This window comes from Mus musculus, chromosome 18 (assembly GCF_000001635.26).
Source record: "Mus musculus strain C57BL/6J chromosome 18, GRCm38.p6 C57BL/6J".
In the NCBI taxonomy this organism is placed as follows: Eukaryota; Metazoa; Chordata; class Mammalia; order Rodentia; family Muridae; genus Mus; species Mus musculus.
Window position 1 is genome coordinate 30269379 of NC_000084.6, and position 23455 is coordinate 30292833.

A 23455-nucleotide genomic window follows, 5' to 3' on the forward strand; every position below is an offset into this window, starting at 1 on the left:
GTCCAAAAAGCTAGACCCAGTGGCAGCTGGGTGGCCCCCTTGCCTACGGATAATAGCAGCCATTGCCGTTCTGACAAAAGATGCAGGCAATGCTCCTAGATACGGACCGGGTTCAGTTCGGACCGGTGGTAGCCCTAAACCCGGCCACGTTGCTCCCCTACCGGGGAAAGAGACCCCCCACGACTGCCTCGAGATCTTGGCTGAGACACACGGCACCAGACCGGACCTCACGGACCAGCCCCTCCCAAATGCCGACCACACCTGGTATACAGATAAAAGCAGCTTCCTGCAGGAGGGGCAACGTAAGGCTGGAGCAGCGGTGACCACCGAGACCGAGGTAATCTGGGCCAAGGCGTTGCCAGCCGGGACATCCGCCCAGCGAGCTGAACTAATAGCACTCACCCAGGCCCTAAAGATGGCAGAAGGTAAAAAGCTAAATGTTTATACTGATAGCCGCTATGCCTTTGCTACCGCCCATGTCCATGGAGAAATATATAAGAGACGTGGGTTGCTCACCTCAGAAGGCAAGGAGATCAAGAACAAGGGCGAAATCTTGGCCTTACTGAAAGCTCTCTTTCTGCCCAAAAGACTCAGTATAATTCACTGCCCAGGACATCAGAAAGGCAATAGTGCTGAAGCTAAAGGCAACCGAATGGCGGACCAGGCAGCCCGGAAAGCAGCCATGGGGACTGACACAAAGGCCTCCTCACTTCTCATAGAGACCTCAACCCCGTACACTCCAGACTTCTTCCATTATACTGAAACAGATATAAAGAACCTACAAGAGTTGGGAGCCACATATGATAGAGAGAAAAAATATTGGGTCCTGCAAGGTAAACCTGTGATGCCTGACCAGTTCACCTTTAAATTATTAGACTTCCTTCACCAGCTCACCCACCTTAGCTATCAAAAGATGAGGGCACTTCTAGACAGAAAAGAAAGCCCCTATTACATGCTAAATAAAGATAAGATCCTCCACGAGGTGGCGGAATCATGCCAAGCCTGTGTCCAAGTAAATGCCAGTAAAGCTAAGGTCGGTCCCGGGGTGCGAGTAAGAGGACATCGACCAGGCACCCATTGAGAAATTGACTTTACTGAAGTAAAGCCCGGACTGTATGGGTATAAGTATCTTCTGGTGTTTGTGGACACGTTCTCTGGCTGGGTGAAAGCCTTCCCAACCAAGCATGAGACTGCCAAAGTTGTGACCAAAAAGCTTCTAAAAGAAATATTTCCAAGGTTTAGAATGCCCCAAGTATTGGGGACTGATAATGGGCCTGCCTTCGTCTCCCAGGTAAGTCAGTCGGTGGCCAAGCTACTGGGGATTAATTAAAAACTACATTGTGCTTACAGACCCCAGAGTTCAGGTCAGGTAAAAAGAATGAATAGGACAATCAAAGAGACTTCGACCAAATTAACGCTTGCAACTGGCACTAGAGACTGGGTACTCCTACTTCCCTTGGCCCTCTACCGAGCCCGGAACACTCCGGGACCCCATAGATTAACTCCGTATGAGATCCTGTATGGGGCGCCACCGCCCCTTGTCAACTTTCATGATCCTGAAATGTCAAAGTTTACTAATAGCCCCTCTCTCCAAGCCCACTTACAGGCCCTCCAAGCAGTACAACGAGAGGTCTGGAAGCCACTAGCTGCTGCTTATCAGGACCAGCAAGACCAGCCAGTGATACCACACCCCTTCCGTGTCGGTGACACTGTGTGGGTACGCCGGCACCAGACTAAGAACTTAAAACCTCGCTGAAAAGGACCCTACACCGTCCTGCTGACCACCCCCACCGCTCTCAAAGTAGACGGCATCGCTGCGTGGATCCACGCCGCTCACGTAAAGGCGGCGACAACTCCTCCGGCCGGAACAGCATCAGGACCGACATGGAAGGTCCAGCGTTCTCAAAACCCCTTAAAGATAAGATTAACCCGTGGGGCCCCCTGATAGTCCTGAGAATCTTAGTAAGGGCAGGAGTAGCGGTACAGGACAAACAGCTAACGCTACCTCCCTCCTAGGGACCTAATTTCCCTTAAGCGAGAAAACACCTCTCGGAATCAGAGATCCAGAAAAAGTAAAATCACGTGAATAAAAGATTTTATTCAGTTTCCAGAAAGAGGGGGGAATGAAAGACCCCACCATCAGGCTTAGCAAGCTAGCTGCAGTAACGCCATTTTGCAAGGCATGAAAAAGTACCAGAGCTGAGTTCTCAAAAGTTACAAGAAAGTTCAGTTAAAGATTAACAGTTAAAGATTAAGGCTGAATAATACTGGGACAGGGGCCAAATATCGGTGGTCAAGCACCTGGGCCCCGGCTCAGGGCCAAGAACAGATGGCTCTCAGACGTCAGTGTTAGCAGAACTAGCTTCACTGATTTAGAAAAATAGAGGTGCACAATGCTCTGGCCACTCCTTGAACCTGTGTGTCTGCCAATGTTCTGACCAGGTGTGTGCCCATTGCTGCACCTTCATTAGACTCTTTCCTTGTACCCCTCCCATACCCATTTCTTGAAAATAGACATTGTTTAGATCTAAAAAGTTCCACCTCAGTTTCAGGTTCCCCAAATGACCGGAAAATACCCCAAACCTTATTTGAACTAACCAACCAGCTCGCTTCTTGCTTCTGTACCCGCGCTTTTTTGCTCCCCAGCCCTATAAAAAGGGTAAACACCCCACACTCGGCGCGCCAGTCCTCCGATAGACTGAGTCGCCCGGGTACCCGTGTTCCCAATAAAGCCTCTTGCTGTTTGCATCCGAAACGTGGACTCGCTGATCCTTGGGAGGGTCTCCTCAGATTAATTGACTACCCACCTCGGGAGTCTTTCATTAGAGTATATTAAACGTTACAAGAATACATTACAGGCACTCAGAAGATTCAAAACCCGATTTTCAGTTATTGTTGGCAACTTTTTTTTTTTTTTGTGGCAACTTCTAAGCAAGAGCTGTAAAGTTTGTGCAGAACCACACATTAGATCAGAATATACCAATACAAAACACTGAAGCAGTAATATTGGTAGTGCCAAAATGAAACTCGAATCTTTCTCAGTCTTTGTCTGTGTCTAGTCCTTTTTCTAGATTTTTTTTTAATCCTTTTCGTGACACCAAAAGGACTTCTGCTGGAAATAGCCAATTAATAATCAAGCCTCTTTTTTAATGGAAACTAGAATGTAAATTGGCCAAAATAGTTTTGTGCTTTTTCTTTATTTGGTTTGCACCATGTGAACGTTATTACACTAATTTTCAGTCGAAGTTTCCGTCTCAATCAAAGTAGGAAAAGAAAAAGAAAAAAAAAAAAAAAGGTTTGGTCAAAGCAGGAAGACTGGAATGTAACCACATAAGCCATGCTTCCTGGCTCCTGCTTTGCCCTTAAGCAAGATGGCTGGTTGCATTTGCACATGCGTACAGCAGCCCGCCCAGGGGCTGTTCCGTCGCGTTTGCTTTCGTTAGGTGCGGGGATTGCTCGGCTATGGCAGATGGGCGGAACAGGAAGTTTTCATGTTTTGATGCAGCGGCGGTTTCTTCCTGGAGTCTTCCTCCTCGCGGGCTGTCTCTGTGGCGTCTGGGCTCCGAGCTGTCATGGGGGAGGCGGAGAAGTTCCACTACATCTACAGCTGTGACCTGGACATCAACGTGCAGCTGAAGATGTGAGAGCTGAGCGGGAGGGCGGGCGGCGAGGGCCGGGGATTGCCCCGAGAGGGGCTGCTCCTTGAAGGGAATCGGCAGAACAACCCACGGCGAAGCCCCCGAGGGCTACGGAGCCCTTTGCGTGTTCCGCTTTTGTGGGAATACCGCGATCTGATTTTACCCAGGAAAGCCTTAGGGAAAAAAATTCCCCCGCCCATGAGAGAGGAAGAAAATGAAGGTCTTCCCTTTATTGCAGGGATGGAAGGTGGTTTGGGGAGTTCGGAAATCGTGAAAGTGGGATAACTGAGTACATGGGTGCAGCTTTAATTACACACGAAGCGAACTTTTGGACAGTTTAACATTTTTAAAAGCAGAGATGTTGAGAGGACATAGGAGACCGTGTCAGTTATAGAGGAGTCAAGAAGATGGGAGGAAAGAGGCTTTTCGTAAAACCTCGGGGCAGCACGTTTACAATAAAGATCCAGAGCATGGCGTTTTGAAATGAGAACCCTCGTGGGAAAGAAGCGTTCCTAAAGTTGCTAACTTCAGACTAGTAGAAACGTTTGTAGTAGGGACGCTCACCCTCCAGACAAGAGTAGTTTTGTTGTGTAGTTTACATATTGTCAGAACTGACCTGTGCCATTTCTCAGGGATAGGGAGAGAGACTTGAGGGTCGTGCCTTGGGAGCCTTCTTGCTGGTGAGGACAGGACATCAGACTCCTACCTGGAGAGAACACACTGTATGGTTTTCTTTACTTCATTTGCTCCTATCTCCTACATGCCATTAATTAGGCTTAATTCCGGCATCTGTGTAAGAGATGGCTCTAGAACTAAAGGTGTATAGTAGCGTAAAGACTGGGTAATAAGTTGTCAATGTGAAGTCAGATTTATTTATTTATTTATTTATTTATTTACAGAACTCTCTGGAACTCTCTTTGGAGACTAGGCTGAACTCGAACTCAGAGATCGGCCTACTTCTGCCCCACTAAGTGCTAGTAAATCAGTAAAGCTAATCTTAAGGCCTGGATCAAGTGGGTGACAGAGTTTAACATGAAGAAGCCCAAAGAAGAGAAATTTTTAATGAGGACAAAACGAGTTTAGCCATGTTAGGATTTTCAGAATGTCTTATCACATACAAAAGTGACGTTACTTGTAAAAATAGGAAGGCGTTATCGGGTAGTTTATGGTTACGTAAACAGAGACTCAGCTTATTAGCTCTTTATGTGTGTATCTGTGTGTGTGAAAGTAAACATTGTGTCTGTGTTTTCAGAGGGAGCTTGGAAGGGAAGAGAGAACAAAAGAGCTATAAAGCTGTCCTAGAAGATCCCATGTTAAAGTTTTCTGGGCTATACCAAGAGACATGCTCCGACCTCTATGTGACTTGTCAAGTGTTTGCTGAAGGGAAGCCCCTGGCCTTACCAGTCAGAACATCCTACAAGGCGTTTAGTACAAGATGGAAGTAAGTTGTTTTGAGGGGCAGAGGGTTTGTTGTTACTGGTTTTCTTGGTTTTGTTTTTGTTTTTTGCTGTCATTGTTTTGTTTTGACCATATGCGATTTTCTAGAGTGTCTTTCCATTGCCTTACTAATGTTATAAGTAGAGACAGTTTTTCAGGGATTACTGTAAACATTAGGCAGACTGTTGAAAATACATATTTCACATGTGAACAAAGTTGTATTGATGTAGTAGTGACTTTATGTCTATATTTAGTATGTTGACATTTTGCAAAGTAAATATTTTACTCATTTATAACGTGAACCAGAAAAGAACCATGGCTGGACTCTGTCTGTCTGTCTGTCTGACTGACTGTCATAATTTGAAATGGCCAACCTGCTATTTGGATCTTTAGAAGTAGATCTTATATATGTGTATGTGTGTATCTTTTTTTCCAAATGGAACTTTATGTTCATAGTTTATCCATGAACTTGCATGACATAATAGCAAGGCATTGTTGAGGTATAGAGTCACTGTAAGATAACATGAAATTCTGTATTATGGATCCTTGATCTAAAGTCCTGATACTTCTTATCTGATAGACTTTATGGGGCATTTCTAATGTTCAGTCAGTGTAGTTCTTAACAGGTTTCGTGCAAGCAGCTGTTAGTATTGAAAGGTGCATCTATTGCCTAACTCATAAAATAAAATATTGGATAAACACTTTACACTTAAACCTTTCACACTTCCATTGTCCTGTATAAGTCATTACCTATCAGAAGTAGTCTATGTTAATTTTTTGCATTTCCTTGGTTTAGATAATATATTTAGAGGAACTATGAGGTACTAGTATCTAAATGTCCAGTTGTGACCTGTGTGAGTTCTGGTAATAAGAAATTCACCCCAAACGTATCCAAGTCTATCTTAACCTGTACTCTTCTGTCATGTCCTACAGTTAAGATCTCTGTGGCTCAGTGAAGAAAGGCACTGTCGATCAAACCTGACAGTCCGAGTTCTATCCCTGGAAGGAGAGAATGGTCTCCTGAAAGTTGTTCTCTGATCTTAGTCACAGCTAATGTAGATTTGCACAGAGAATGTAAGGTCTTGTTTTTAATTTTCTGTAATTCAGATTAAGAGAGTTGTTGTTGTTCCTGTCCTTTAGGCATGGTCTTTTTGTTTTGTTTTGTTTTGTTTTGTTTTGTTTTTTCCTTCTTTTCCCACACAATGCTGGAGATTGAACTCACAACCTTGTGCATGCTAGGTAGGCACTCTTCCAATGAACGTAACTGCCACTTAAACTTTTTAAGCTGTTGAGATTATATTTTCTTCTCTAAAACATTTGGAAAGAGAGACAGGGTGGAGGGGGATATTAATTTAATAATTTTCATTTCAAAGTGTATTCATTTGCCCAGAGAATCAAGTCTACTGGGCTCGTGGTGGGATTCCTGTGTCCAGATTCAGGTTTGGTAATCTTCAGAGGGGATCATCACGGATTGGGCAAGCACCAATGAATGGGGAGGAAGATGGCAAAACAGTGTTGAGAACACACAGCCTTTGGTGTTTGAATTGATCCCTTCATTGATTTTGGAATGTCTAGAGTAGTTTTTTCATGTGTTAGCTGAAAGACCACTTCCCGGTAGAGAACAGTGTGTAAAGCAGGTTGAACTGTAGTTGCTTTGCTGTAAGGCGATCTTGGGCCCAGGAGTTAGATAGAGAGCAGAAGACTTGAGGAGAAGGATCCCGTGATCAGGGTACTGTCTCTCAGAGTGTAAGGGTAGACAACAAGATGAAAACTTCCATAGATTAATTTGGATATTGACACTAGTTTTTCTCTTTAACTTTACCACATGTTAATTGTCTCCATGTCTGTCAACTCCTGTGGTTTCTTCATCCACAAATAATAACACTGTTTGGTATTTACCAGTCTGTTTTGTCATGTGAGTAGTAATTTACTTAGTTGCGTATACTCATCTGTACCATCTCATAAACGTGCAATTTGGTTTCTTAAAGAACTTTATAGAAAAAAAGGTTTGATAATGTTTTGCTTCTAATCAAAATTGATGGCATCTCTCTTTTCCTGGAGTTCAGAATTTGCAGTGGTCATAAATAACGTTTTTGTTGTCTTTGAAAATTCTCTTGTTTCTTACTGGTGACACTTAGCTGTTAGCACTGAGCGCTCCCTAAGAATGTGCGCAAATAACTTGTTAATGTGTATTTGTTAATAACACAGGATACAGAAAGAACCAGCAATTTCTTACGCTCTACTCATTCTTATGTGTCAGTGTCAGTGTCAGTGAAATAAGTCGAAGTGATCAAAATATATTATGAAAAAATTTAATAAAAGTGAACTTGATGAGATAGAACAGATGTGCAAGTCGGTACTGTTCAAGTGTTACAAAAACAAGCAACATTGAAGGGTTTCCACATTTTTTAGCATATAAACCTAATCTTTTTAGAGCCTTCTCATCTGTCTGAACCACCTTTTATGGGTTAATTTGAAAGAAAGATATGTATGTATTCTGTTGACTTTGTTCCCATAGTTGGAACGAGTGGCTGAAACTTCCGGTGAAGTACCCTGACCTGCCCAGGAATGCCCAAGTGGCCTTGACTATATGGGATGTGTATGGACCGGGAAGCGCTGTGCCAGTGGGAGGAACAACCGTGTCGCTCTTTGGAAAATATGGGTAAGCATTCTGCCCACTACTGCACAGAGCGCTGCCTCTTTTCTTTCCTAGAGAACTTTGATTATTTATGTAATGTGGTTTTATCCTGTGAAAACCAGTTAGGTCCATGGGCCTTACACATTCGTGAGATTGGATTTGAAATGGATTTCCTAATATTCTGCATTAGCTACTTTTTTTCCATTGCTAAATTAGTGACAAATTGCTGACCAGTGGCACCTGATGGGATCACATGTTTAAGGGCTCATTCTGTCGTGGCTTGGGAGGGCACGGTGGCAGAGTGAGGCAGCTGGTCCCATGGCAGCTGCAGTCAGAAGCAGAGGTTGGCAGCTTGCTTTCCCTCTGCCCATGTCTTTGTCGAGGATGCTAGCTTCGAGAGCATCACTGCCTACGTTAGGGTGGGTCGCTGGAGTTAACCCAGTCTTAGAAACTGCCTCAGTACATGTTCCAAATTTTGTCTCTTAGGAGGTTCTACATCCTACAAATTTGACAATCAGAATTAACCACCATAGCAGCTAAATGAAAACACTGTCTACTGCTAAGTGAATGCTAGTGTCGTTTCTATTAGAAAGATGGCGTTCTGAGGAATGAGAACCTGGGTGCAGATCTGGAAACTGAAAGCTGTAGTGCCTTTTGGTGGACCATGATAGTGGCTTTCACGAGCTGGCTGCTACCAGATGCCTTAGTTTTTGTCCTTTTAACGTTTAAACATGGTAATTTGCACATCATTAAATGTAAATGAGAGTTATCATTTTAATAGGTTTATTCACTATTTTCTGTAAATTGCTTCAGTGGGATCTTTTGCCCATTTTCTTTTTCACACAACAACCCTTTTTGATGTTGCTAAGACAGGATCTGACTGTGTAGCCCTAGAGCTGGCCTAAAACTCACTGTATAAATCCATCTGGGCTTGATGTCATAATGATCTACCTGCCTCTGCCTCCTGAATTCCAGGATTAAAGGCATGTACCACCATGCCCAGCTAAAAGTGCCTTCTTTCTAATTGTTCACTTCTTAGTGATGTCTGAGGAGTGTTTGTACATGGAGGAAATTGGCTATATGTGTACTGTGTTAAACAGTTACCTTGAAAATACTATGTTTCTTTTTTGTGTGTTGGGGGGGTTGGTTCTTTTATACATATATATATATGCATGCATGTATGTAGACACACACACACATATATATATGCACTAGATTAGATTTATGGAAGCATGTTTTTCATTACACTTTTATTCCTTTATACTTAAATCTATAAACTTTTGTGGACAGAGTGATTCATTATGTATCAACTTTAACAACAAAAGCTTGTCTTTTATACATGTGTCTCAGTTCCTTTACATACGCTGTCTTCTCTGATAATTTAAAAGAATTCTGTCATTATATCCTGAACCTAAGAAAAACAACATAGAAGTAAGGTAGTGGAGCGTGAGGGAAGGAGGGTCGGGGTAGTTACCTGGATCTGATGCTTGCTTGCCTTTCTCAGTGTCTGGTCTCCTAGGGTGAGTTAGTGAATAGTCTGTTTCTTCTGTAAAATGAAATCATATCCACTTCATAGTTTATGGTGATTATTTAAGTACATTTAATAAGCCTCGTGAATATTTTATTTACAAATAGTTCCTGTGATAGCTCATTGTAGATGGTGCCAGCCCAGGGCAGGTGAGCCTGAGCTGTATCATAAAGTAGGCTGAGCAAGCCAGAAGGAGCAGGCTAGCCAGCAGCCATCCCCCATGGCTTCTGCTGGGTGCAGTGGCTTAATTTGTATGGGATGAGTCTGGAGGTTGTGGGTAGGTTAGTTGGGTCCTGATAGATGGCTAGAGAGTATAAGGGCACTGGATATTTGACCCGGGATAGATGTAGGGCTTAGGGGAGAGTCCATGGAGGGGAGGATCAGGCAGACTATGTTTGTAATTCTTTGTGTAGCTCACTGAGTAAAATTTTCTTTGCTTCCCATCCAAAGGAAGTGAAAAGTGTGCCCGAAAGACAAATTAAATAACATAGATTGCCAAGGAATTGGTAGTACTAATTTGGAGTTAAATCTGTTTGCTTGAAATGAACTAAGATGTTTAAATCTTGGAAAAATCTGTGCATGCTATTGATCCATGTCCTGTGCCACCACAGTTCTGTGATTGGGGAAACACTGCTGGGGCCATAGTTTTCTCAGATGTTTCTTTAGCAATACAATGTCATCAGCGGCCTCTTCCAAGGATCCTGGTATGCACGTACTAGAGTAGCGTATAAAAGTGTCCCTCAAAGCTTCTAATACCGCAAGATGCTACAGTGACTGCCAAGTTGTGCTCTTTCCCAACATCTGTGTTGTATATGTGAGTCATTATGAGGGAGAACTTCTTAGAGAGTTCTAATGAATAATTCAGAGACTGGTTTTGTACAGTAGCTCTGCCACAGCAAACTCTCTTTAATGTGAACATCTAGCTTCGGAGATTTCTAAGGCGCTTAAGAGCTGATTGGTCATTACTTGAATTGGTAGAACCACAGGCAAGATGAGGTGCAGGTGTGTGCGAATTCTAACGTCATGGCAGTGTCTGCCACAGTGGCCTGGTCCTTCCAGCCAGAGCCACAGTGGCAGCTGGTATTGGGCCTCTGATGGAGCTGAAGGAGGGCCTGCCGCACTGTTCTTCTGTGTCATCTGTTTGGCTTAATTTCCCAAGTGGACGCATTGCCTGACTCTCCACCTGGGGCCTGTGTAATTTTCGGCAAGTTGCCATTAGTGTCCAGAGAAAGGATTTGATCACTTGATCATCACCCACTCAGCATCGTCCTCCCCTCCACCCCGCTCTAAACTTCTCTAGATGTATCCCAAGTCGCATAAATCATTTAGTAAGCTGACTTCCTGCCATCTCTGGCTGTTTGTTTTTAGTTCACTTCAGCCAGAGTATTCACTGAGGAGTGGAGAGGTGGGCAGAAGGAAGGGACACCATGTGCTGTGCTGAAGGGGTGGGTGGGGACACGCACTTTTAGGAGTCATGTTAGTTACCTCACTGTTGCCAGTTCCTTTGAGACTGCTGTAAGGTTGCTCTGTGTTTTGTTTGTTTTGTTTTATTTGAGACAAGGTCTCATTTGATTGCCTGTGCTAGTCTAGAATCTGTGATCCTCCTGCCTCCATGCTGTCTGATCTGTTGGATTTTAAAAGAAAGAAAACCTTACAAGAGGCTGTCTTTGCATGCTTTTGTAGTAGCCATTAATTAAAATATAATGTTTGTAATAATGAGAAAACTGATCTATACCAAGGAGTCACATTATTTATTCATGGTCACAGCCGCACCTGCTGTAGGTGCTACAACTGCTGCCCAGACCCAGACAAGCTTACAGAAAAGTTAGGTAACTAAGAGCTTTGCTGTCCATCCGGTAGTTGTGGGTTCCTATTGGCTAGAAGTGCAGTGTCTGCTATTCTAAGATGTCTGCTGAAGTGGTGTTGAGTGCTGTCCTCCAAACTGCAGACACCGTTTTCATCTGAACAGCGGTGAATACTCACAGGGCTCCCTATGATTGGCCTTGTTGACTGGGTTCTCTTCTGAGGAGGGTGTAGGAGCATCCCTGGACCCTTTTGTACTTTCCAGCTATTTGGGTGCATCTCTGCCTTGATTGTATGTGGCCTCATCTCATCAGGAGGTGCTGGCTTATGTAGACTGGCAAGTTAAGAGTCATCGGTTCTAGGATGAGACTTGCCCATGTCTAGCTGCCTTGCAGTCACCCAAGTTTCTGTAATAACTGCTCACGTATGCTCTGAAATTTACCTTGCTCTGCCACTAGAGCCGTATGAGAAAGTAGTGAATAATTGCTTAAGTCTGCCCAGCAACGAGTTCCCTCAACAGTGATAACATGTACATTAGGTTGTATTTTATTTCTTTTTTTCTTTTTTTTTAACACTTTATTTTTTTATTAGATATTTTCTTCATTTACATTTCAAATGCTATCCTGAAAGTTCCCTAAACCCTCCCCCTGTCCCCCTCCCCAACCCACCCACTCCTGTTTCCTATCCCTGGCATTCCCCTGTACTGGGGCATACTCTTCACAAGACCAAGGGCCTCTCATTCCATTAATGGCCGACTAGGCCATCCTCTGCTCCATATGCAACTAGAGACACAGTTCTGGGGGGTACTGGTTAGTTCATATTGTTGTTCCTTCCATAGGGTTGCAGACCCCTTTAGCTCCTTGGGTACTTTCTCTAGTTCCTTCATTGGGGTCCTGTGTTCCATCTAATAGATGACTGTGAGCATTCACTTCTATATTTGCCAGGCGCTGGCATAGCCTCACAAGAGATAGCTATATCAGGCTCCTGTCAGCAATCTTGCTGGCATATGCAATAGTGTCTGGGTTTAGTGGTTATTTATGGAATGGATCCCCGAGTGGAGCAGTCTTTGGATGGTCCTTCCTTCTGTCTCAGCTCCTCCGAACTTAGTCTCTGTAACTCCTTCCATGGGTATTTTGTTCCCCATTCTAAGGAATGAAGTATCCGCACTTTGGGCTTCCTTCTTCTTGAGTTTCATGTGTTTTGCAAATTGTATCTTGGGTATTCTAAGTTTCTGGGCTAATATCCACTTACCAGTGAATGCATATCATGTGAGTTCTTTTGTGATTGGGTTACCTCACTCAGGATGTATTTTATTTCTATAGATTGCTCTATAGGGAATAACTCTATTAGGGAATGAGTTCCCTAAGGGAGAAAAGAGTGACCTGGAGAGGTTTGTGGTTTTAGCCGCCGCTTAGCTCTCTGTTGCACAAACCATGGTGGTCTCTGGACTTAATAAGCATGCATGACACATATTCCTTTATGATGAACTTCATAAGTTAGTTCACTTCTACTCTGAACTTTTTTTTTCTCGTAGCATGTTTCGCCAAGGAATGCATGACTTGAAGGTCTGGCCTAACGTGGAGGCAGATGGTTCTGAACCTACAAGAACTCCCGGCAGAACAAGCAGCACACTGTCAGAAGATCAGATGAGCCGCCTCGCCAAGGTACACAGGCTTCAACGACAAGTAGAGCTCTGAGCAGAGCAGATCCTAGGGTACTTGATGTTGTGAGTCCTACTGCTTGTCTTGTCGATTTAAATCCACCTTTAGTAGCAGTTTTGAGATATTATTCACATCTTCACTCCTGAACGGTATATGAACGGTATATGGTCCATAGCCTTTATAGCCATCCTTGCGGACGTTTTCATCTCTGAAAGCTCCATGTACTCAGTAGTCAGTCCTCAGTCTTCCCTCCCTGGGCTTCCTGACAGCTGCTGGGCCGCTGTCTATCTGTGCACTTCTATTCTTTTTTTTTTTTTTTTTTTGGTTTTTGGAGACAGGGTTTCTCTGTGTAGTCCTGGCTATCCTGGAACTCACTCTGTAGACCAGGCTGGCCTCGAACTCAGAAATCCGCTTGCCTCTGCCTCCCAAGTGCTGGGATTAAAGGCGTGCACCACCACCGCCCGTATCTGTGCACTTCTGCATGCATGGAATCACGCTCAATATGGCCTTGTGTCTGGACTTGCATCTGATTTGGAAATGTGGGTCTCTGGTATTTTCATATCATATCTGTTTCCTATATTGCTCTTTTAATTGAAAAAGATAGCCTAGGTCCTGCGTGAATGTATTGTTTGGTATACTCTTTTGAGCTTACTTTCTCCAAATGAATAAAACTTAAGATGTGCTTTGGCTGCTCGTTTCTAGGTCTTGCTTGTGTTCTTACTGGATATATAAGACAGTTCACAAGTTTCCCTTATGTTTGCCCCTCTTTGTCTTTTTTTTTTTTTTTTTGATTAGATATTTTCTTTTCAAATGTTATCCCCTTTCCTGGTTTCCCTATCCCCTTCCCTCCCCCTGCTCACCAACCCACCCACTCCCGCTTCCTTGTCCTGGCATTCCCCTATACTGGGGCATCCAGCCTTCTCAGGACCAAGGGCCTCTCCCTCCCATTGATGTCCAACAAGGCCATCCTCTGCTACATATGACTCTTTAAGAGTCTATTAACAGTGAACTTCGATTTAGCTACATCTATGATTAAACAATTAGTAGATTTTTTATTAGAGTCATCTCATCTATAGTCTGTGGTCTACTAAAATTTGAAAGATTCAGTTTTTAAGAGTCAGAAGAATATAGTTTCACTCTGGCTGCCTAAGGATAATGGGAATGTGATGTGAAGACCAACCACTTAAATAGCCCATGCAAAAATGGCGTTGGGTAATTATTAAACAGGAGGTATTGCCTCCATGTTGAAATTAATGTGTTTGCTGTGATTCGTTACTTAGTTATGGAAGATAAATTCTAACTATGGAATGAATAAGTAACACCCAAAAGCCTGCTTTCCCAGTTTACCGCTTAAAACAGTTCTTTGCGAGTGGTTGTAAAGGAATACGTCTCTCTACGGATTTAGACTGTTTTATAAACCTGCCTAGCTTTCCTTTGAGGAACAATGGCTGGGAGAAGAGGAGGTAACACTGTATTTGCTCAGCTTAGGTCTCCTCTCTGTTTGTTATTGTTGTTTGCTTTTGTTTTTTAGATGCATATGAGTATATTATAGCTTTCTTCAGACACACCAAAAGAGGCCATTACAACCCACTACACATGGTTGTGAGCCACCATGTGGTTGCTGGGAATTGAACTCGGGACTTCAGGAAGCACAGTCAATGCTTTTAACCACTGAGCCATCTCTCCAGGCCCATGGGTCTCGTTTTTTTTTTGTTTGTTTGGTTTTTTTTTTTTTTTTTTTTTTTTTTTTTATAATTTGGATTTCCTAGAGTTTTGATAAGGTACAGAAGGAAATGTATGTATTAAAATCTTCTCATTCCTGCATCTTGCTTATTGTCCTTTTCTTCTCCATCTCTAAACATTTTCAACTAGTGCTTACTTCTGTTTCAACTGATATGTGATCATAGTGAGAGACCAGACTTAAAGACGGTCTGTAAACTTTGACCGTCTGGGCCAGCCTCTTGGTAATGGTGGCCAGTGTCTACACTGTTTCCTTCACCTCTGTTTTCCGGCTTGCCATAGTGTGAGAATTTGATGGTAGGTGGCACACCGTCCTGGGGCTTTGGATGTGACCCCTGTGCTCTGGCGTCTGATGTATATTGAATCTGTGTCTTGGGACTTGAAAGGTTAGTGCAGAGCATGCTCCCCCCCCCCCCCCCCCGCCTCCTCCTCATTTCCCAGCCCGGCTGGATGCCGCTGCAGTGTGCTTTCCTTTCTGTCAGGTCGATTAAGAGGAGGCCAAGGGAAGGGAACAAGTAGATGGAGCGTGTTTCCTGGTCCGTGTGGAGATATTGGAACGTGTGGGGAGCTGAGCACTGAAGCCGCCAGGAGGGGAAGTCATGGAACTTACAGTGCTACATCGGGGTCTGGTCCCTGTGGGCTGGGGTCTGGATCTCAGGTTTAGGGCTACAGGAAGCAGAGGACAGAAAGTGAACGTGGTACACAGAAGAAACAGGATGGACTAAATAACTGTCCTGACGTATGCTGCCTGCATGTGGCTTGTAGACTCTAGGAAGGCTACTCATGTCTACCTGCTGTCTGTACTCACATGTAGTACTACACTGTGCATGCTCTTCATATCATAATATGGGAATTTATAAAAGAACTGACCGGAAGGCACAATGCCTTCAGTCACGCTCCTCAGTTATAATCCAGATTGTTAAGTACAACACAATGGGACATAACAGTTGACAGAGGGACAACTGTCTCAGTTATAACCTAGATCATTACCTGACTACACAGTGGACATAACACTTGAAAGAATGAGAACTGTCTACACAAATGGGGACCTAATGAAGTGTAGACATTGCTTACAAAGAATGCCTTTTCACATTTTTGAGGAACATGTGGACACAGAAAAGTACCCATAGCAAGTACTGTTAGGAAGTTAGTCCCAGTAGAGACTTGACTATATACAGTAATAAATACACTGCAGATAATCACATTGCCCTGGAGTAGTAACACTGTAGGATTGGACCTTAATCACGTGAGCAAGCACAACTGCCGTCTTCTTAAACGGCTTATCTTACAGAGGAAAATTATTACTGATTAATCAGAGCTCACAGAGAAATCCATTCCTGTACAAATGGGAACATACACTCCTGGCCCTAGCATTTAGGTTGTGGAAAGAGGCTCATGTCGTTCTGTTTACCTGTTAGATGTTTTTTAAATGACAATAATAAAAAATAAAATTATGGTAATTGTTGTGGTTTGCGTGAGATCACCATGGTCTCATATATTTGAATACTTGGTCCTCAGTCGGTGGGACTGTTTGAGGAGGAGTAGGAGGTCTGGCCTTGTTTGAGAGGATGTGTCATTTGGGACAAGTTTAGAGATTTCAAAAGCCCACATCATTTCTAGTTACCTCTCTCTGACTCGTACTTGCAGATCAGAATGTAAGCTCTCAAATGTTTAGTGCAATGTTCTTGCTCTGCCATCTTACTCTCTGAAACTGTAAGCCCAGATTAAAAGCTTTCCTGTATAAGTTGCCTTGGTCATTGTATTTTAGCATAGCATAGAAAAGTAACTAAGGCAATTGCTGTAATTCTTCAAGGCTTTCAGAATTTATACACATCCACCATTCCCACCATGATATGCAGCTTTCACTGAAGCCATCCTGGTTGCTCCAGATCTGACCATGTGTCTCTCAAGACCATGGGAAATAATGAAGTGAATGGCGTCAGCCTCTGATAGGGCATACTTTATCTGATAGGGAAATTGGGTAAATGCCTGGAAGCTGTTTGCAGTGGTAACTATTGAATTCTGCAGAACTTCTGTAACTAAGCTGAGAAATATCTAGAATTTCTTCAAATATCAAGATGTAATCTCGGCAGCTATTAAGTAGTCATCATAACATATGCAGATAGCTCTTGATTTTCCATTCACGTTGGAACTCATCATTACATCTCTCTGGTGACACATGCAGCCATGCCCACTGTTTCTGTTTGCAGCGTTTGGAGTGTATGTGTTCCAGTACTTACTGAATGGCTCCCACAGTTGAGGTCTGAAAGGTAATTTACACTCAGCTTTTGTGGTGGCTTTACCACATTTAGTATCGCTTCAGTAATAGCTGTTGAAAAGATTGAGAAAGGTCATATTTGGTATGCAGCTAAGAGAGAGGAAAAAAGGCCTAGCATGTGTAGGGAGTGACATGTATTAGCCACGACAGAAATTCAGCTGGTACAGAGGCTGCAGAAAGTTCCCAGCGCGTAATGGAGAAGAAGGAAACCTCACGTCAGCATCCACGTCAAGATACAACTCACCATTACCAGTTCTTTCCTCATAGCAAGTCATTGCACGGACCAACTGTTGGGCATAAACACAGAACTAATGTTTGGTAAACAATAGAAATTAGAGGGGCCCAAAGAGCACAGTGACAGTGTGATGACACAGAGTGAGTGACAGGCAGGTGGAGAGGGGTGGAGCCTCCCTCATATCACTCCACACCAGCTTTTACAGGAGAAAATACTAAAAGACACATTTATCAGTCTTAGCAACTAGATAGAATGATAGCACCTTTCATGTTTTGCATCTACTTGCATATTAGGGCACAAAGAGAAGATAATATTTTTTACCAGCATGGGCTCAAAAGTGACAAGAGTTCAAAAAGCATTTGTCAGTGTGAGAACCAGCTCTCTAGCTTGCAATGTGACACTCTCCTGTAAGTCACACTGCTTGGTCTTTGGTCTGTCTCTCTCTCTCTGTCTCTCTCTCTCTGTCTCTCTCTCTCTCTGTCTCTCTCTCTCTCTCTCTCTCTCTCTCTCTCTCTCTCTCTCTCACATACACACACACACACACACACACACACACACTCACACACACCTAGAATCATCATGTGACGAGATGCTCAGCGTTTATCCAGATCTGTAGGATAATGATCTCCACCCACTTCCATCCTTTTCTTGATGGTGAGATTTTACTCTTTACAGCTGAAAAAGAATTCCTGTGTGATATATGCATATCTTATTTTCTTTATGTGTTCATCCTTGATAGATGTTAGACCAGATCTGTTTCTTAGCTGTTATGACTGGCACAGCTATAAGCATGAATAGCAGTTACTAATATCGCTATCTATTTTCACGTTAGTGATTACCATGAGGGAAAACAGTGCTGTTTGCTATGCAAAAGCAAGTTGGTTATTTCTTCAATAGTACTTTTGTATTACAGTTGATCTCAAACTCTTTTTAGAAGGTTTTGTTATATATGGATGAGTGTTTTGCCTGCATACATAGAAATAAACCACATGTAGCCCTGCTGTTCACAGAAAGCAGAGGAGGGCATTGAGTTCCTTGGACCTGGAGTAATGGATGAGAGTTACTCTGTGGGTTTTGGGAACGGAACCATGATCCTCTGCAGTTACTGCGGATGTTCCTAACCACTGAGCTATCTTTCTAGCCCCAGAACCTCAAATGTTTTGCATAAGGTTAACACTTTTGATTTCTGAAATACGGAGGACTCACGGGTATGATGTTGCCAAGGATAGAAGATTTTGATGTCCAGTTGTGCTCCATTTTATGAATTTATTAAAAAAGGGTTTTGATCAGTAAGTCACGCTGATGTTTAAAATATACACTGTCAGGAACAAAGCGAATTCTAACCTGAGGCCCTTGCAGCTTACTGTGATTTCTCTGTGAATTGGAAAATCCAGTATGATATAATTTCTGAAACTAGGCCAAGATTAGTGTGTAAGACCCCAGTGGGCTCAAACATCAGCAATTTTAGAAATTTAAATCGTTTATCATTGTCTCCTAAAATAAGGCACACATGCATGTGCGTGTACATAAGCCTTAAAGGGGAGATTTATTGGTCCCCAGGAATTACCTTTGCCTAAGTAATTTTTTCAGAATGTTACATTAAAAGTGGGAAGAAAAGATGATGTATTATTCCCGAAAGGATCTACTCACTATAATTTCACTAATGATAGTCAAAACATAAGAACTGTAAAACATGCAAATAACATGCGGGGAGGACTTCACTCTGCGCTTGGCAAGACTACAGGCTTGATTTTAAAACTTTTTTTTCTTTTTTAATGATTTTCATTTTTAAGACAAGGTTTGTCTCTTGCTTCGTTTCTTATTCTGATATAGTATGCGGTTTTGGTATGTAATAGTGCTTTCTATGTGGGAATCTGAAATGTAGGAATCTTTCATATGTTGAGTCTAATGTCCTAAGTATGAAGATTTATATGTAGACTTCAATGTGTAGGATTCTTCATGTGTGTAATCTAGTGTGTAGGAACACTTAATATGAAGAATTGGATATGTAGAAGGACTTATGCAGAGTTGGTATATAGACTCAGCATCTTTTAGCTTAGATCTTTAAAACCCAAAAGTGTTCTGAATCTTGGCTCATTTTAGAATTTGAAGTATTTGTATATACTTGATTAGATATCTTGAGAGTAGGCTCCAAATAAAAGCATAAAATTCACTTGTTTTAATGTATATTATATTGTCGTAAGCAGTGTCAGAATTATTCTTAATGCCCCGTGTACTGCGACCCATCCTCTGAGGCCGATGGGGCCGTCTCCCTTTGTGGCCTGAAATGCTTGGGATTGCGTAGTGTTACAGACGCTTGACTTTCACGTCAGGGAGGAGCGATGGGGATGGCCATCTTCCTTCCTCCTTGGTTGGATCTGTGCTGAGATTAACCCTGTTGCACTTTCCTACAGCTCACCAAGGCTCATCGGCAAGGACACATGGTGAAAGTGGATTGGCTGGACAGATTAACATTTAGAGAGATAGAAATGATAAATGAGGTGAGTTGCTTCCTTCCTCACATCAGGAAAAATTCTGACGGTGACTAAGCTAACATTCTTTCTTTAAAAATAATTTTTTATTGTCAGTTCTCGGCCAGATATGGCTTCCTTTAGGTACTGTGAGTTTTATATTAATAAGTAATAAACCTGGCCTTTTAGAGTGTTAATGTCATCTGAACCATTAGCAGGGCTACCTACCTATCATATGTGACGACCCGGCGCCTCACGTGTGTTGCCGTGTTGGTTAGGTTCCTTTGACTGCTTGTTGAGTCTCCATTAGCAGTACTGTCTCCTCTCTGAGGTCACCACGTGCCATCTTCAGAAGTGCACTGTCCAGTCCACACCTCTGTTTCAGCACTTCATTTACTACTCCCTGGGTGTTGAAGCCCCAGTAAGGACTCCATTATACATAGTTTACCTTTTCTCGATCTTGTGTATTGAGCCATTGTAAATATTTAATTAAAAGATGACTTCAATGAGTTTTAAAAAGTTGTATTTGTTAAAGCTGACTTACTTTGTAGGTTTGTTTTAAGAATACCATAGGTTTGATGGAAGAATTTGTGTCTAGAGAGGGGAAACCACTTTATGAATCAGATTCCGAGAGGAGAATATCACTGTCTAGCTGATAATGACCACTGTGGTGTACAAATCACATGACTTAAACCTCCACAGGTTCTTAGCAAGGGAGAAGAGGAGGGAGTGGGGAGAAAGACAATGGAGACTGAGTGTGACAGCCCCATATTCTTGTCTTAAATGAATCTTGTCGTCGGTAACACCTATATTGATTGTACAGTTGAGATCCTTTCTAAATGTATTCACATGTTTACAACACAGACCACTAGAAGAGTTAGCTTTTGCACTTTTAATAATAGTTCCATTAGAAAAATAGTTTATTCAAAACCCATCTGTTTTCTTCCAGGTCAGTGCTTCGTGTGTAGAGATGTAGCGTTGGGCGTGCTTTCCCACCTTGGCTGTGTTGCCCTTCCTCTCTGCTTGTCACTAGACAGTAGACAGTACTGCATGGGGACAGTAGACAGTACTGTATGGGGACAGTAGACAGTACTGTATGGGGCTGCACACTTTAAGTGCCCTTGGCGTTGTGCACCGTGTACGTGCAGTAACAGCAGAAGCTAGAAGAAGGGGTCCTGATAAAAGCTGCTAATGACGAGTTATCTTAGGAGCAGTCAGAAATTGTGAACATTTTATAAAAATTACTTAAGCCTCTTACTTTTGATTACAGACTTAAAAAAAAATAAGATTACTTTCCTATATACATCATAATTCCTGAAGTGAGTTAATTAGTGTAGTTTAAAAGTGAAAGTACTGAAAGTTGTTACACGTACAAACTGGCATCTTTATTTTTGAAATAAAATAAAATAAAACACTTTCAAGTTTTAAAATCATAAACTCTAAGGTGCTGAGTAAGCCAAATGTCTTATTGAGTCTGGAGATGGAGTAACATCCCCTTCTAGATGAAACAGTGATGCTCTATGGCTATTGCATGTGGATAATAACATAAGTTATATTTTAAGTAGTAGTCATTGATTCCTGTATTGCTGAGTTGTGATGAAGACCCTTATTTAAGAAAGTTTGAAAGTCGTCATTTATTGCTCTCTCTCTTTTTCTTTTTTAGAGTGAGAAACGAAGCTCTAATTTCATGTACTTGATGGTTGAGTTTCGCTGTGTCAAGTGCGATGACAAGGAGTATGGCATTGTTTACTATGAAAAGGTATTCTCCTTACGACTCTGTGCTTTCTGCTGCCAAGGGCTGGCCACCAATGACTGCCCTTCCTGCTTAGACACATGCTTTGGTTGCAGAAGAACAACCAACCAAAGGCTTTCAGCCGCAGCTGCTTCTGCGTACACAGCCATACCACAGAGCTGCAGCCCAGTCGGGTCATGTAGGTCTGGGCCACAAATTCAATAAGTATGCAAGTGATTAAGATTTTCTGATTAAAATTCTTCTGCAGACCTGTGAGTATGACACCAAGTAATAGCATTATTTACAGTTATCCATTTGCACAATAAATAGGAAATTATAATTAATGTTTCCTTGGCAAGACTTTGAGAGTTCAGGTGTCTGTTATTTAACATGTACACAACATGTTGAAACTGTGTGTATCTTTGCTTATGAAAACCTTCATTGATATGCTTGTATATAATTTATTCAAAAATTTGAGACAGTGTTTTTACTGTACTGAAGGAACAGTTGTGTATTGTTTGTGTTTTCTCGTTATGGGAAGAATAGCTCAGTGTTCTGAATGTAGCTCTTTCAAGTTCTTTGCTTTAAATTCAGGTTGAAAAGGTTTCCTTTAGTGCTGCAGAATAATTATATAGGTAAAAATATGCTCGTTTGAAACCGCCTAAGTAGAGTTTCTTTCAATATTATGGAAATAGTGTTTAAATCATTTCAAATGAGAACAGAGTTTGTGTATGTGACACTAGAGATGAACACTTGTAGCATACAGTAAGTTTGTATATAGGTCACTTGTTCATTAGAAGTAGCTTATTAAATTATATTTGCATATTAGTGTCACTTGTTGACGCCGCCTCCAGTGGCTTCATGCCTGTACCCTTTGCAGAGGCTGCCTCATGCCTGTACCCTTTGCAGAGGCTGCCTCATGTCTGTACCCTTTGCAGAGGCTGCCTCATGCCTGTACCCTTTGCAGAGGCTGCCTCATGCCTGTACCCTTTGCAGAGGCTGCCTCATGCCTGTACCCTTTGCAGAGGCTGCCTCATGCCTGTACCCTTTGCAGAGGCTACCTCATGCCTGTACCCTTTGCAGAGGCTACCTCATACCTGTACCCTTTGCAGAGGCTGCCTCATGCCTGTACCCTTTGCAGAGGCTACCTCATACCTGTACCCTTTGCAGAGGCTGCCTAGCAGAAAGGTTTTCACAAGAGAGGGTTTGGATTTACCCTGCTATTTATTACTGTGTGATCCTTCTCAGTTGATGTTCTTACTTCTTCTCCCTGTCGTCTGTTTTCGCTTTAGTGCGAAGTTAGAATAAGTTAACTTAAGTTAACAAAAGGAAAAGGTTATTGAGCAAGCTTTTCACCAATATCTTAAAATTACTTCCTGTTTTGTGCTGTGCGTGTTTATTAAATCCACACTGCTGCTCGTATGGGGCTTCTATGTGAAGAAACTTCAAAGTGGGCAGTACTTTTAAACATTGTGAGGGACCTTTTGAAAGGCAGCATTGCAATAGAGGAAATAATAACAGAGTAGAAATTGGAATAATTTTTTAAACCTTTGAAAGGTTACTCCTAGGTAGCTGCTCATGAATTCATGCCTGCCTGCTCACCATTCTTAGTTCCTTTAGCATAAGGCTTGCTGGGCCAGTGCAGCACAGTCTAGTGGAAACAGACTTTGTCGTCACCTGTCTTCTGTGACAGACAGCCTTAGTGAAGATTAGCTGCCACAGTTGGGCTGATGAATGTGTTTTCTGGTTGTGACCGAGAGCAGGCCAGTTAGACAGCAGCTCTGGGGCTCTGCTGTTTCCCGTAAGACTCAATTACGGTAGTGCCTTTTCAGTTGCTTCTGATTTTGTTGAATATCTACAATTGAGAATGCACTAAGCTCTGAGGACAGCAGAACTCCGATAGCAGTGCTAGGTACACAGTCACAAGGGATGAGTGCCAATCATAATTAGCCTATTGCAGTAATTTTGCAGAGACATGTATTATACTGAGTTGGATTAAAAACAGAGGTCATTCATTCTTCAGGAATGATGTGCTAACAAGGTAAGGCAGCTTTAATTCTTAACATATGTCAAGAATTGGTGCTATGCTCTTGTCCGTGTGAAGGCTTGTTTTGTCCCCTGAGTTGCCCTGTTGTTGCAATCTCTCACTGGCCAGAAATGTGACCCACACTTGAGTGGGTGACAGCCGGACTGATTTAGGTTAAGATTGGACTGTTTTCTTACCCATTGTCATAATAAACCAAGATTTAACAATTGTAGCCACAAACAATAAAAAACAAACTGTTTCCAGATTT

At 42.5% G+C, this 23455-nt stretch overlaps 1 protein-coding gene across 4 annotated transcripts in view; it reads left to right on the plus strand.

Annotated features, from left to right (window-relative positions):
* The window catches only part of Pik3c3 (phosphatidylinositol 3-kinase catalytic subunit type 3), an 82512-nt gene that overhangs the window by 3764 nt on the left and 55293 nt on the right, over positions 1-23455 (plus strand). For 2 of the 4 annotated variants that reach the window (XM_030250425.1, XM_030250424.1), the window contains exons 2-7: positions 1596-3640; positions 4891-5079; positions 7594-7737; positions 12579-12708; positions 19373-19459; positions 21093-21188. In XM_030250425.1, the coding sequence (XP_030106285.1) occupies positions 3573-3640; positions 4891-5079; positions 7594-7737; positions 12579-12708; positions 19373-19459; positions 21093-21188 (714 nt within the window). In that variant the 5' untranslated portion in view covers positions 1596-3572. Of the gene's footprint in view, positions 1-1595; positions 3641-4890; positions 5080-7593; positions 7738-12578; positions 12709-19372; positions 19460-21092; positions 21189-23455 lie in introns of those variants that run through there. The other 2 variants (NR_151699.1, NM_181414.6) reach the window with 1 other exon arrangement.